We start from the raw sequence: 12636 nt of genomic DNA on the forward strand, positions 1-12636 counted from the left end.
GCCCCAGCTGGATCACGACAGGAGGTGCTGCATCCCAGTTGGGCTCCACTCATTTGCTTTCAACATAACTTGTGCCCTCCATGACCCCATCCAAATAACATAGTTGTCCTGCACCTTCTCTACACACATTACTCTTTGCACATGCAACCCATCCACCTTTCTATGTCTTCTGCCTCTAATAAATCCATATACATTCTTACTATAGTGACTCATCCCTTTGACTTTTCCCTTACTCTAGAATTTATCCCTCTTAATTCCTCCCTCCCACGTTCCTCTGCATGTTTCTCCTAATAATTCTCATACATTTCACTGTTGCAATAAGTAAACTCTAAAATCTTTCTGTTTTGGAAAGCAATCAGGCTAGTGACATGTTCTACCTGCATCTCCAGTATCTTAGGTAGGACTGTTCCTATGAACTCATATCTGTTCATCATCATTGATCCCGTTGACATCCCTCTGACTCTTTTTCAAGTCATAGTGAGCCATGGCATTGCATACAGTTCACCCAGAATCCCTCTGTCATCCCCTCTCTTAGCTTGGCACATAATGATTAGTATGACTGCACCCCTCCATAAGGTAAAGCCAGACCAGGTAGACCCTGTGCCTCATCTGCATACACATTTTTGGAGCATCCCAGGACTTGTGACAAGAATACCTGGCTCCAATCATGAGTGGAGAGCTAATTAGCACATAGGTCCTTGGGGAGTTGGGGAAGGAGGGGAGGGCTGGTATCTGGAGTGTACATGTACACTCACTGAGCAGTGTTGAGCTGTGGGATCACTATGACTTGAAATTTTGTTGGTTGTGGTGGGGCCCAGTCCAGTGAACTATGTGGTGAATCATCAGCCTTTGGCTTTGGACTAATAGCATGCATAATTTGTACTACATATAAGTAGGTGTCAAAGTGCTGCTCAAAAGTGCATTTATGGAGTACCTATGCTAAAACTTGCAGCAGTTTCCAGAAAAGGTAACATGCATCAATTCTGGAGAAACTAAGTGCATGGGTTCTATATGTGAATTGCTACAGCCATGTTTCATTTCAAGGTTGTCTTCATATTGCTGCTCAGTGCCATGTGCTCTGGGAGAGCAGGGTCCCAGAGTACGAAGGTGGGAAGGGGCTGCTAGGGGGAGAAGTTGGGGGGAAGCAGAGAGCAAAAGGGGCTACTTGACCCCCTCATTTATTTTCTCTGCTGTAGCAGTGGGAGGGGGACAAATTCAAAGCAACCCCCCAATAATTAGATATAGAATCTACTTATGGGGGTGAGGCATTCATTGCCTTCTAAGCAGGGTCATCTTCTGAGTAAATATGGTAGGTTTCCACTGAAGTCAGTGGGAGCTGCAGACATATCCAAGAGCTTGCTTAGTCCCTGTGCTACTTTGTGTGCACTGTAGTGGCATAGCCCCCTACTAGCTTAGGTACTGCTACAGCTGTAGCCATGGCAACAGAGCTCAGCACAGATTAACTACCTGAGTATTGGCCCTGCTTCTCAGAAGGGTTTTGCAGCCTGCAGTGAGCTCCGTGCTGCTGTAACCACACTTCCCCGTGTCCCCAAGTTAGCTAGTAGGGTCTGCCTCTTTCATTATTGCGACTGCTAAATGTATGCTTAGGCACATACATAAATATGGCGTGGTTTTTCCGAATTTCTGAGGAAAGCCCTGTAAACAAGTAGCACTTCCATTTTCCTAAGGAAAGGGGAATATAATGAAAATCTTATATAGATCGATGCATCTCTATATCAGGGCTGACAAAAGATTTTAAAACTTAATCTCAGTTAATTGTGAGAGAAAACATAGTCGCAATTAATCTCAATTATGATCGCACAGTTGAACGATATAGTCAGCACCACCCCCCACCCGACAGCTGGGAGCCATTGCGCCCTGCAGCTCTTCCCCCACCACCACCAACAGCACACAGCCCCAGCCCCAACTCACCATGCACCTGCTCCAGATTCACACCAGCCAGAGCAGACCAGCTGGAGCCCATGTGAACAGCCCTGACCCTGGCCCACCCCATGCCTGCTTTAGACTCACCCGCCCATGTGGAGCAGTAGTGGCAGTGGCTGGGCAGAAGCTGCTGGTTGGTGCCAGGGAAAAACAGCCCCTCCCCCTTCCTGCTTCCAGGCCCTTCTTGCTGCAGCCACGTGGAACACACCTGGGCTGCCCTGCAGCTCCTCTGCACTGCCGCTGCTGCCCACTGGGTGGCCCAGAGGCAGCAGGGATGGCGGCAGAGAGGAGCCGCATGGCAGCCTGCACATGGGCTCCAGGCAGCTGTAGCAAGAAGGGCCCGGTAGTGGCAAGTGGGGGAGGTCTGACTGATATACTGCAATGCTTGGCAGTACTGACCCTATATATACCTATGTATCTATTAGGCCTGTCAGTTAATCACAATTAACGTATGCAATTAACGCAAAACAAATTACTGCGTTAATTTTTAGAATGAGAGTTAGTCTCACGCATCCATTTTGACCAGGGGGTGGGCAAAATACAGCCCGCCCTGCACCCTCTCCAGATCTGGCCCAGCAAAATGGACCAGCTCCAGACCAACCAGAACCTGCATGCACAGCCCTGACCCTGATCCACTTGCACAGGATCTGACTGATGTATTGCATTGCTTGGCAGTACTGACTGAATAAACCAGTATGTGACTTTTTCCACTACACGTGTTTCCCTACTAGTTGGGATGAGAAATACCACTGCTGTGCAAAACCCAGTACTTTTGTTTCTTTCAGTTCCAAGTTGAGTTCGTTTTACACTGGCGGCTTGGGTTAGGACTGTGGGGTTGGTGTACAGAGGTCCCATTAGTGCCCAAGGGGCACGCGATCACCTTGAGCCCTGCCAGAGTCAGGCTCAGGGCTTGAGTGACTGCTGAGCCCGGAGTAGGCAGAATGCCAGGCCACAGAGCCAGGCAGGGGCCAGGGGCCTGGCGCCCCAGCGGGGTACAGCCTGCCTAATTAATTTCATCAGCCATCTCCATAGCAACCCAGCTGCAGTTGTGCCCTGCCTTGGGAGGAGGACCCTGCCCGGGCTCTTGCTTTAAACAGTTGTTTCTGGTCTCCAAGGATCACAGTTTGAAAGCATCTTTGTAAGGTGCTTAAAGCACCTTTGTAAAGTGGCTTTGTAAGGTGCTAAATTCTATAGTAAGGGAAAAGTCAAAGGGATGCGTCACTAGTAAGAATGTATATGGATTTATTAGAGGCAGAAGACATAGAAAGATGGATGGGTTGCATGTGCAAAGAGTAATATGTGTAGAGAAGGTGCAGGACAAATATGGTATTTGGATGGGTCATGGAAGGCACAAGTTGTGTTGAGAGCAAACGAGTGGAGCCCAGGTGGGATGCAACACCTCCTGTCTGTGATCCAGCTGGGGCCACATGGGGCTTTATAATTTACCATAGGAAACCAAAGCAATGCAACAAATGCAGCAAGGAGGGGCACTTGTCCACACACTGTCCCTTATGGTGTGTTACACATGTAAGAGAAAGGGCCATAGAGTTGCAGAGTATCAGGAGCCCCTAAAATGCACTAGCGGGGGGGGGACACACCTATTCTGCAGGTGTCCCAAAACCTATGTAAGCAAACTCAGGCCTTCTGAGGAACATATGTTGCAAATCCCATTACAGTGTATGAAATTCAAGTAACTGGGTAAAGGTGCTTCAGTGTAATTTGGCCATTTGGCACAAACAGTTCTCTCACACCATGTTTCTGTCCAGCAGTGCTGAGTGCTTTTTCAGAGCATTCCCATCCAGGAGAGATAAGATACCATTATCAGGAACAATGCTGAGGGGTTATTTATGGTAGGCAATTAGCATGAACTCTACTGGTGGGAACAATAATATAGTATTTAAAATATTATAGAAAATAAATGAGACATTAAGTAAAACTGACTGGCATAAACCTAGTTAAAGCAAGCCGATTTTTTTCTTGGTGCCAGGAACTTCAGTAATTTAATAACTTAAAAGGCCCAGTTGCAAAAAGCTATTTATATACAGTTAAACGTAGTTTGTGGACCACTCTAAAAGGCTCTAATTCAGAAAAGCATGTAATGGCCTTGTCGGACCCTATGCTGTAAATCAAACATATTAATCAGTGTAGTGTTGTTAGGCTTAGTGGAGCAGTCACACCTTCAGGCAAAACACCTGTTCTGATTACCCCCTCACCTGCACAGTGGTGACTTGCCCCTAGAAGCTTGGTGAGCAGGACTAGGAGCTAGGGAAAGGACAGACGCATTGCTCCCACTGGGCAGAGCAAGTGCTGCATCTCCAGAGCACTTTGTGGCCGTTGTGCTTCTCATTACTGCTTAGACTGGCTCTGCTCCCAGTGGGAACAGTGAGCCAGTCTGACAGGATTGGGGGGGCACTGCTTCCCTGCTGCCACTTCAACCAACTCTCCTCCCGCTGGGTGGAAAAGCTGTGGAGAGTGGCCACAATTTAATGGAACAGGAGCAAAATTAGGTGGATTGGAGATAATCGTGCCCAGGAGTGGAGAAACATTAAGCTGAATAATGAGTGCTTTAAGCCACTTAAAAGGTGTTAACATGCGGCCAGTCCAGGGGTTAAGAACTCCAAAAGCCACCTAAAGTTACTGTGTAACAAGGCCCTAAGTGTATGCTCACATTTAAACGTGTTTTAAGCTCTGTTTACTTCCTTGAAGTTCCAAGGGGTTAGCGGGGGGGGGGTTCACCAAAAGGGAATGACACCATGGCCTTGTTGAATACAAGAGGAGTTTTTATCACCGGCTTCAGTGGAGCCAGACTTTCACTCAATATTATCAGTATAGGTCTATTCCCACAAAAAACAAAAAAACTCCCTTTATTGAGCATATTGCTGACTACTATGAGGTGCCCCAGAGCCTCAGTACAGGAATGAGTCCAATACATAATAAGTTTTTTGCATGATTGGGTCCACTTGGCAGACATACTAAAAGCAGAATTATAGTCTAGGCATTGCTGGGGTATTCAAGCTTCATTTTCAAGTTCCATTTTCCTTTGCTGTTATGCATTACATCTGAAACAGATTCTACCAAAGCAATTGCAATTACTGCTATATGCCTTTAGTATACATTTTACATTGATGAAATGGATTAAATATCACTTGCAACCAAATTTACTTAATATACTTTTATTATAGTCATGATTTAATAGTGACTCTATCCTTGCTGCACATTATATGCCAAAGCAGTGTGCTGTAGTGGTTGTTTTTGTATGGTGGAAATCTCTTCACTAGGGATGGAGCTAACATCATATTAAATTTAAAGTGCTACGCTATGATAATAGCTTTTATTGACTGTGAGCAACCTGGTCTGGATTTGAATCAGTTACTTAAAGGTGAAAAGCTATAATAGCTGATTACTACCCCCCTGAGCCAGATACTTTTCAAAGGAAAATTATTTTTAACATAATACTGCTAACCCCATGGTCCTGATCCAGAAGGAGAGACAAAGTGAAGATATATACTCAGGCTGAGAGAAAGCCAGACAAGTAGAAACATAACTAATATTCAGATTTAAATCCACAGATGCCTATCATATCCCTAAGTAGTTCAAGTAGTTTAGTGCCCTCTGTATTATTGCCTGAGGGGAAAATTCTCTAAGTGCGTTCTTATATATGTGTAAAAAAAGACATTTCCTTATTTATGTTTCATGAAGCTCTCTTGTCGCACCCATTATAGGGTAGAACATAGCTAGCCAGAGAAAATACCCTGGTGATTTACACTGCATAGTTTAGTAAGTACTTCCTTTTGTAATGGTAAAGAAAAAGAGAAAAAAAAAGTAGGTCAATTAACTCTCAGAAAGTAGGTTTTTCAGATTGCCGTGTTGCACTGCTGGACAGCAGGATTCCGGCACCTACAGGCAAACAATCACCTGACAAGATCAGTGGAAGAATTATCCTTAACATTAGAATATTTTTCCATTTATTTTAAAAAAAAGTTTATAATGGTTTTAAACAAAGAAACAGGTTATTTTAGCTTCATCAGTTTTTAAGAACTACAGTAATGTAGAACATGGTGTTATGAGTCCCTTGCTCTGAAAAGTTATAATATGATATTTTACAGTTTCAAGAAATGGTTGTTTTTATTGTTTTAGCCCACTATTTCTGAAAATCCCAAATGATGGGTCTTTCACCACTTCCTTCAGATGTTTTCATGGCCTGGCAGATCTAATTGTTAGGAAACATTTCCTGGCAGATGTTCAGTCTACTAGAAATCCTCTCTCCCCAATACCTCATTATTCCTAGTTGAACAGGATGAACTGGGGAGCTGCCCTATATTCCCCCCAGGCAGAATCCTAGTTTAACAGCCTGATGCAGCCTAAACATGAAACCAAATTCTCCCTTATAGTCTCTGGGAATATAAAGATACCTTAAGTTTTATAAGTGTAAGTTCCCTTTATATTTACTTTAAGGCCCCTTTACATTACAAGACGAATGTAAGAGGGCCTTAGTGTAAATAGTAACTGAGCCCTCTCCCTTTGGTTATGTCACATGTGTTAGGTACTTTAGAACTTCTCAGGATATGAGCTTTCTCAGTCTGAAAAACTTTTCCTTTTCAGCAAAATATCAAGAAACATTTCTTTTTCATCCCAAACCCAAAATGCTATCATTTGGACAGCCCACTGGAATGCCTTATGGGAATTGTAGTTTGAATGCTTCAGACTCTAATTTGTCTGTATGCTGGGCTGATGAGTTAGGACTACATCTGTTAGGAAGCACTGGATCTCCCTTCATGGTGAACAGAGGCTATAGCACCCTGGTGCAGTTTGAGAAATGTAGTTGCTCTGGGGAGCCTAGACCACAGGTGTCGAAGATCCAGCCCGTGGTGCTACCTATGGGTCTCGGACCAACCCTGCACTCTCCATGGTGTGCTTCATATAATGTGCGGGGCTGGACCTAGTGTGCATGCTGTGTAGCCCAGGTAATTCGGGTATATACTCCCCTTCTCCAACTGAAGGGAGTTGCTAGCTGGCAGGCGTGCTATGGGGGAACTGCAAACCGCTCGGTTTTCCTCTGTCCTATAGAACCAGGCCAGGACAGTCAGGGGACTTAACAATATACAAATTTATTTACATTAACTTATCACAAGGAAAAGAAACATGGATATAAACATATGTACAATAAATAAATAAATATATGATATCTAAACAAATAACATAAACAATACCCCCTGGATAAATGCTATAAAACCTTACACCAGTGCTCCAGATACAGGTAAGTATCTGATCTGAAACAGATAAACTCCAAAATAAACACAGATAGTCAACAGATAAACTACAGATAAGTATGGGTGAGCAATAAATAAGCCACAAATAAACAGAAATAAGCAAAAGGTAAAATAGTAGCAACAGAGGGTCCCAGCAGAGCCCTAGGACTCTACTTATCTATTAATTTACAAACATGAGAGTTCACAAAATACAAGGCATGCCATCACATCACTTATGGCGCAACAACCCCAAAGATAAACTTAATCCCAAGGGGAAACCCCAATGCCCTTGGGCTTTTCCCAAGTCCTACAAGGACGCTAGTAACTTTAGGGGGGCCCCTCCCAGGGGGACATCCACTTTCAGGAGCCCTTAACTAACCAGGGGGGACTCCCCCTCCCCTGTGGGAATCCTCTTTTCCCTGCAACTCACGGCTCCCAGGCCTGGAGGATGGTCTTCATCCTCTATGCCAAGCTGCTGTCTCGCCTGCAGTGGGCTTTGGGGGGGGGGGGGGGGTCACTGTCCCCTGGAACAGGGCTCCTCTATGCAGGGCTGCTGGGGCCTTTGGCTCGGTCTGCTTGCTCAGTAGCCCAAGCACCATCTGGCTCCCTGGACTCAACCTTTTGCTATGGGTCGGAGGTCTGGGCTGCCTCATGCAGCACCAGGCTCGATCTGCTCCCGGACCCTCTGTGCAGCACCTCCTGCACTGAGCTCCCAGCCTTGTTCCAGGGGTTGAGGACCTGAGCCGCCCGAGCACTCCAAAGGTCCTACTCCATGCACCGGCTTGTGCACCGTGTCTCTGGCCACACTCCAGAGGTTGCAGACCCAAGACACCTCATGCAGCTCCCAGGGTCTGGACACTATGCTGCACACCGAGAGCCTAGCCGCTGGAGCCATCCGCCGTTTCCCACTGATAGAAGTCTTCAGGGGTGCTTCTGGGCTACTGCTTTGCCCTGCTGAGCAGCTCTCCTCAGCTTTTCTAAGCCCCGCTCTTCTCTCTTCTCTCTCCCTGATGTGTTCCCTCGTGCTGGGCATACAGCTCTTTTTATACTCTCCAGGACTCCACCCCTGAAGTCTTCTGGACCTGAGTGTTGCAGTCTTCAATCAGGTCCAAGGGTGGAGGGAACTCCTCTCCCCCTCCCCTCAGGAAAGGGGCATGACTTAACTCCTCTTGCTGCCTCCTGATTGGTGGATGGGCTCCACCAATCAAAAGAGCAAGATTTCAAGCCTGGGACTCAACCCAACCTCCAAAAGGCAAGCCTGCTACACTTGCATGCGATGCCAGTCTGGCATGCACACAGGGCTGACCTGGGAAGTACCCTACACATAGGGCTGGTTTGGGGCTTGCACTGCATGTGGAACCTGTACTGAAGCTTTAGAGCTTCGGTCACCGATTCAATTCAGAGGGGATTCGCCCCAATTCAGTGGCTGAATCTCAGAATTGGAATCAAATCAGGAGACCCATTAAAAGGTCCAAATCGAATCCAAAGCCTCGGAATTCAGAAAAGATTTGGAGATTCGGATCAGCTGGGGAGAGGCAGGCACAGCTGGGCGACTGCAGGTTCTCTTGCAGCTCCTCCGGCTCTGCCTGCCTCTCCCCAGGCAGGGGGAGCCATGAAAGAAGCCCCTATGGCTGTCCTGCTCGGCCCCATTCTCTGCCCAGCTCCAGCTTAGTCCTGGCACTTAAAAAAAAAAAAAAAAAAAAAAAGCCCCAAACTCACCAGCTCTGGCAGCGGTGATTAGGGCCTCTGGGCACTCATGGCAGAGCCCCCTGCACAGTGTGGGGCAGTGGGGGACAGCGGGGATCACCCCCCCCGCTTGTCACCTGTGCAGCAGCTGCCCCATGGCACAGGTCCAGTGCAGTGCAGTGCAGCTTGGCAGGGTACCATGCACTGTCTGGTAGCTGGGGCAGCTCCATGTGTCGGCCAGAGCCCAGCAGCGCTCAGCCCCTGCAACCCCAGCTCCCAGACCACATGCAGCACCCTGTTGAGCCACACTGCACCTGTGCCATGGGGCAGCTGCCATGTGGGTGCCAGGTGGGAGTGGGGGAGTGATCCCCACTGCCCCATGCTGCACGGGGAGTGGGAGCTGTATGGTGCGGGGCTCTGCCATGTGGTCCCAGAGCCCCCACAGCCACTGCTACTGCCAGTGAGTGCAGATCTTTTTTTTTTTTTTTTTTTTGATTCCTGGACTGCTGGGGCTGGGCAAGGGAGGTGGGGCTTTTTTTTTTTTTTTTTTTTTTTTTTAAGTTCCAGGATTAGATTGGGGCTGGGCGGGGGCTGGGCAGGACAGCCATGGGAGCTTCTCCTGTGGCTCCCCCCACCAGGGAGAGGCAGGCACAGCTGGAGGAGCCATGGGGGAACCTGCAGCCACCCAGCTGTGCCTGCCTCTCTGCAGCCAATCTGAATCGCCAATTCTGATTTGGCCGAATTGAATGGGGACAGTGATTCGAATTACCGAATCGAATCCCTGTCCTCCGAATTGGCCGAATCCTAATTGAATACTTCCCTATTTGCACAGGCCTACTGAGCAGAACAAAGGAGTGCCAGGCAGAGACAGCCAAGCTAATTCTGAATGAGTTCACTTCAGTACTGGCAGCCCTAAACCAGAATTAGCTCTGCTGCACTGTGCAGTATAGATGTACCACATGTGAGAAATTTCATTTAGTCAAAGATTCAGTTTTCCATTCCACAACAAGTTGTACAGATTTTTTTTATCAGCTCTAATATGTTTTATTGAAGATTGTGTGGGGGATCTGTATGTGAAATATATGTACTACATAGGAGGAAAAAGTGTCATAAATTACAGAACTATCAGTGTATGTGTGTACTTTTCTTGACCATTTTGTCACTACACCTGCACTCTTGCTAATTAATCTAGCACCTTTATGGTTTATTCTAACAGCTCAAACCTGTATACTGATCCAAATGGCTTTCCACTTTTTGAAATGGGCCTGTTACAAAATGGTTCATGTTTCATCTAAATGTGGAAATTCCCCTTAAAAAAGTATGCCTGTTGGAGGCCCAGCATGGGTGAGATTCAATCCAGAACATGTGACAACTTTTCCCTACAGGTTTTCAGGGTTGGAAATGGAAGCTTTGAACCACTGAAAAGTGGAGAATTCCTTGCTCAGACCTGATTTCTACTACTGTAAAGCCCAAAGATAGTCTTTAAAGCTGTACTCATTGTTTCTCAGACTTTGGGGGTTTAGGCCCTACCACAGTAAAGTTAGCCAGTCTTGTGCCTCCCCTTCTGTCCCCCACCATTGCCACAGCATTTAATTTGATGCTTTTGCACAAAACTTTTGCCCCAGGACCTTCACAGTTTGGGAAATGTTGCTGCATTAGGTCATATTTGGCTTCCTTTAAAATCTTTACAAATCAATCTCATGTTAACTAAGATGTATGGTTACAGAGGCACAGGGATAAGACAAGCAGTTCCCAAATCCCTAGGTGGGCTTGGGGCATTTCTGTGTCTTCTTACGTCCTGTCTTTAACACCTACAAGAAGGAACACTTACCCGGGGTGGGGGCGCATAGGGCAGCTCCTCTGTTCATCCAGGTGGATTCAGGATACAAGAAAGAGCTGATACCCAGCTTCTGTTGGCAGCATATGAGTAATCTGGAAGAAGCAAGTGGTTGCTCATTCACAACTTCTGGGGTTAAGGAGGCAATGTTCTTCCATAGCAAGGCAAGGAAGAATCCACTGCTAAGTGAAGCATGTGTTGCATCTGTAGTCCTACCAGAATACTATAGTGTCTTAGTGAGCAAGATGCCAACAAACAAAAAAAAATAAAAACCACCCTGCACTGGACTAACTCTGTTTCCAGAGAACATTATTAGGTCTGAGATGGTAGTTTGGGCAACTCAGTCTTTGTTTTTTTTCTGCTCAGATTGCCAGAAAAGGTGCCAACGAGTTCCAGTTATTAAAGGGTACAGTGTTCATTTGTACTGAAAACGGTTTGGTACTGAGGCTGGGTCCTGGGTTATACAGCATATCTGTATACAAAACGCAGATCAGTATGACTTTGAATAGATGCTATTCCTGTCAAACTGAAGTGAAGTTTTATCACTAACTTTAGTAGTAGAAGGTTGTGGGGTCTGTGATCTTAGCACTAGCCCTCCTTTATGTAACCATTAACTTGTATTACAATATTAGCATTCTGCCACACCAAGCAAGCAATAATTTTGGAGCTGATAAGTAGTGTGTGAAAGGATATCTTTGTTCTTTTAACTCCACTGTTAGCTATTATACCCAATTCCCCCCTCTGGGACTGTGTATTCAGTTGCTGCTCCCTATAGTTGAGTGTGAGTAAGGAGAATTTCTCCTGCTCAGTGAACAAGTAGCTAGTCCTTAGCTGACATGTTCCAAGGACGCTGCTGTTTGCATACCCACAGACAGAGAAGCAGGTGAAATGCTTGTGTGGATGGAATTGGGGACATCTGTACAAATGTGCTTGGCTGCTTAAATTTTTTTTTAAGAATCTGCAGTCCTTTAGGCACCCATCTCTTTCTCGTTTATTTTCCTAAGGAAAAAAGAAAAAGGCAAACAGAAATAGAAGACAAGAGGCAACAGCTTGAGGACCAGATACTTCAGCTGCAGCATTTCAAGGTAAGGGACTGATGCCAGAAACGATGGATTGACTAAATCTTTTATTATTAGACATGCAGATCACACATCTGAAATCTGGGAAGAACCTGCTCCGACATGAAGCAGCTTTCGCTGCCGGAGCCTATCTCATCTAGCTAATCATGTCCTGTCTCTTCCTCATTCTGTATGTTTCTCATCCCCAGGACCCCATTAATGAAATGTTTTAGATTGCACAGAAGCAGAAGGGTGTGGGCACATACAGTATGTCTATAATATTATGAAATGCTGGTATTTATTATACATAATAAAAAAACACCAATCATTGTGAATATGATTGTGCACGGCATGGCTTCAGTGGATTCTCTCTGACTACATAGCTGTTTTAGATTTTTCTAGTGCCTGTCATTAGGGGGTGTGTGTGTGTGTGTCTGTGTATCTGAGTGCATATGTATAAAGCTTTATTTGAACTGTGAAGTTATGAAGCATACATGTCATTGTAAATCTTATGCATTCATGTGTGCCAATAGAGGGGCAGGCACATGTGTATGTCGACATACAGATGTCCACTGATTTTTTTTCAGGCTACTGAACAGCTCCAGGTTCCTTTCAAGCCCATAACAGCTGCAGGTGTTTAGCATTAAAGCATGTCGTCCCAGACATTTTTATATTTTTTGCTGCAGTTAGAGAAACGTGTCTTCATGTGTGTATGTAAGTAAAGCCGAACCTTATACACACAATGCTTGTGTATTCAGTGAATAAAGAGGCATTGTGACAAGATTTGGGGACCAAATATTGCCAGACTAATTCCAGCAAGTGATCGTATGGAATTAATTGGAATTATTCACCTGAGTAAGGC

General features: G+C 45.8%; 1 protein-coding gene across 3 annotated transcripts in view; it reads left to right on the top strand.

Moving 5' to 3' along the window:
* Positions 1-12636, top strand: part of PALM2AKAP2 (PALM2 and AKAP2 fusion) — a 469405-nt gene that overhangs the window by 81109 nt on the left and 375660 nt on the right. For all 3 annotated transcript variants that reach the window (XM_014596351.3, XM_059724612.1, XM_019490693.2), the window contains exon 2: positions 11721-11801. In XM_014596351.3, the coding sequence (XP_014451837.2) occupies positions 11721-11801 (81 nt within the window). The remainder of the gene's footprint in view (positions 1-11720; positions 11802-12636) is intronic.

This window comes from Alligator mississippiensis, chromosome 3, assembly GCF_030867095.1.
Source record: "Alligator mississippiensis isolate rAllMis1 chromosome 3, rAllMis1, whole genome shotgun sequence".
Taxonomy (NCBI): domain Eukaryota; kingdom Metazoa; phylum Chordata; order Crocodylia; family Alligatoridae; genus Alligator; species Alligator mississippiensis.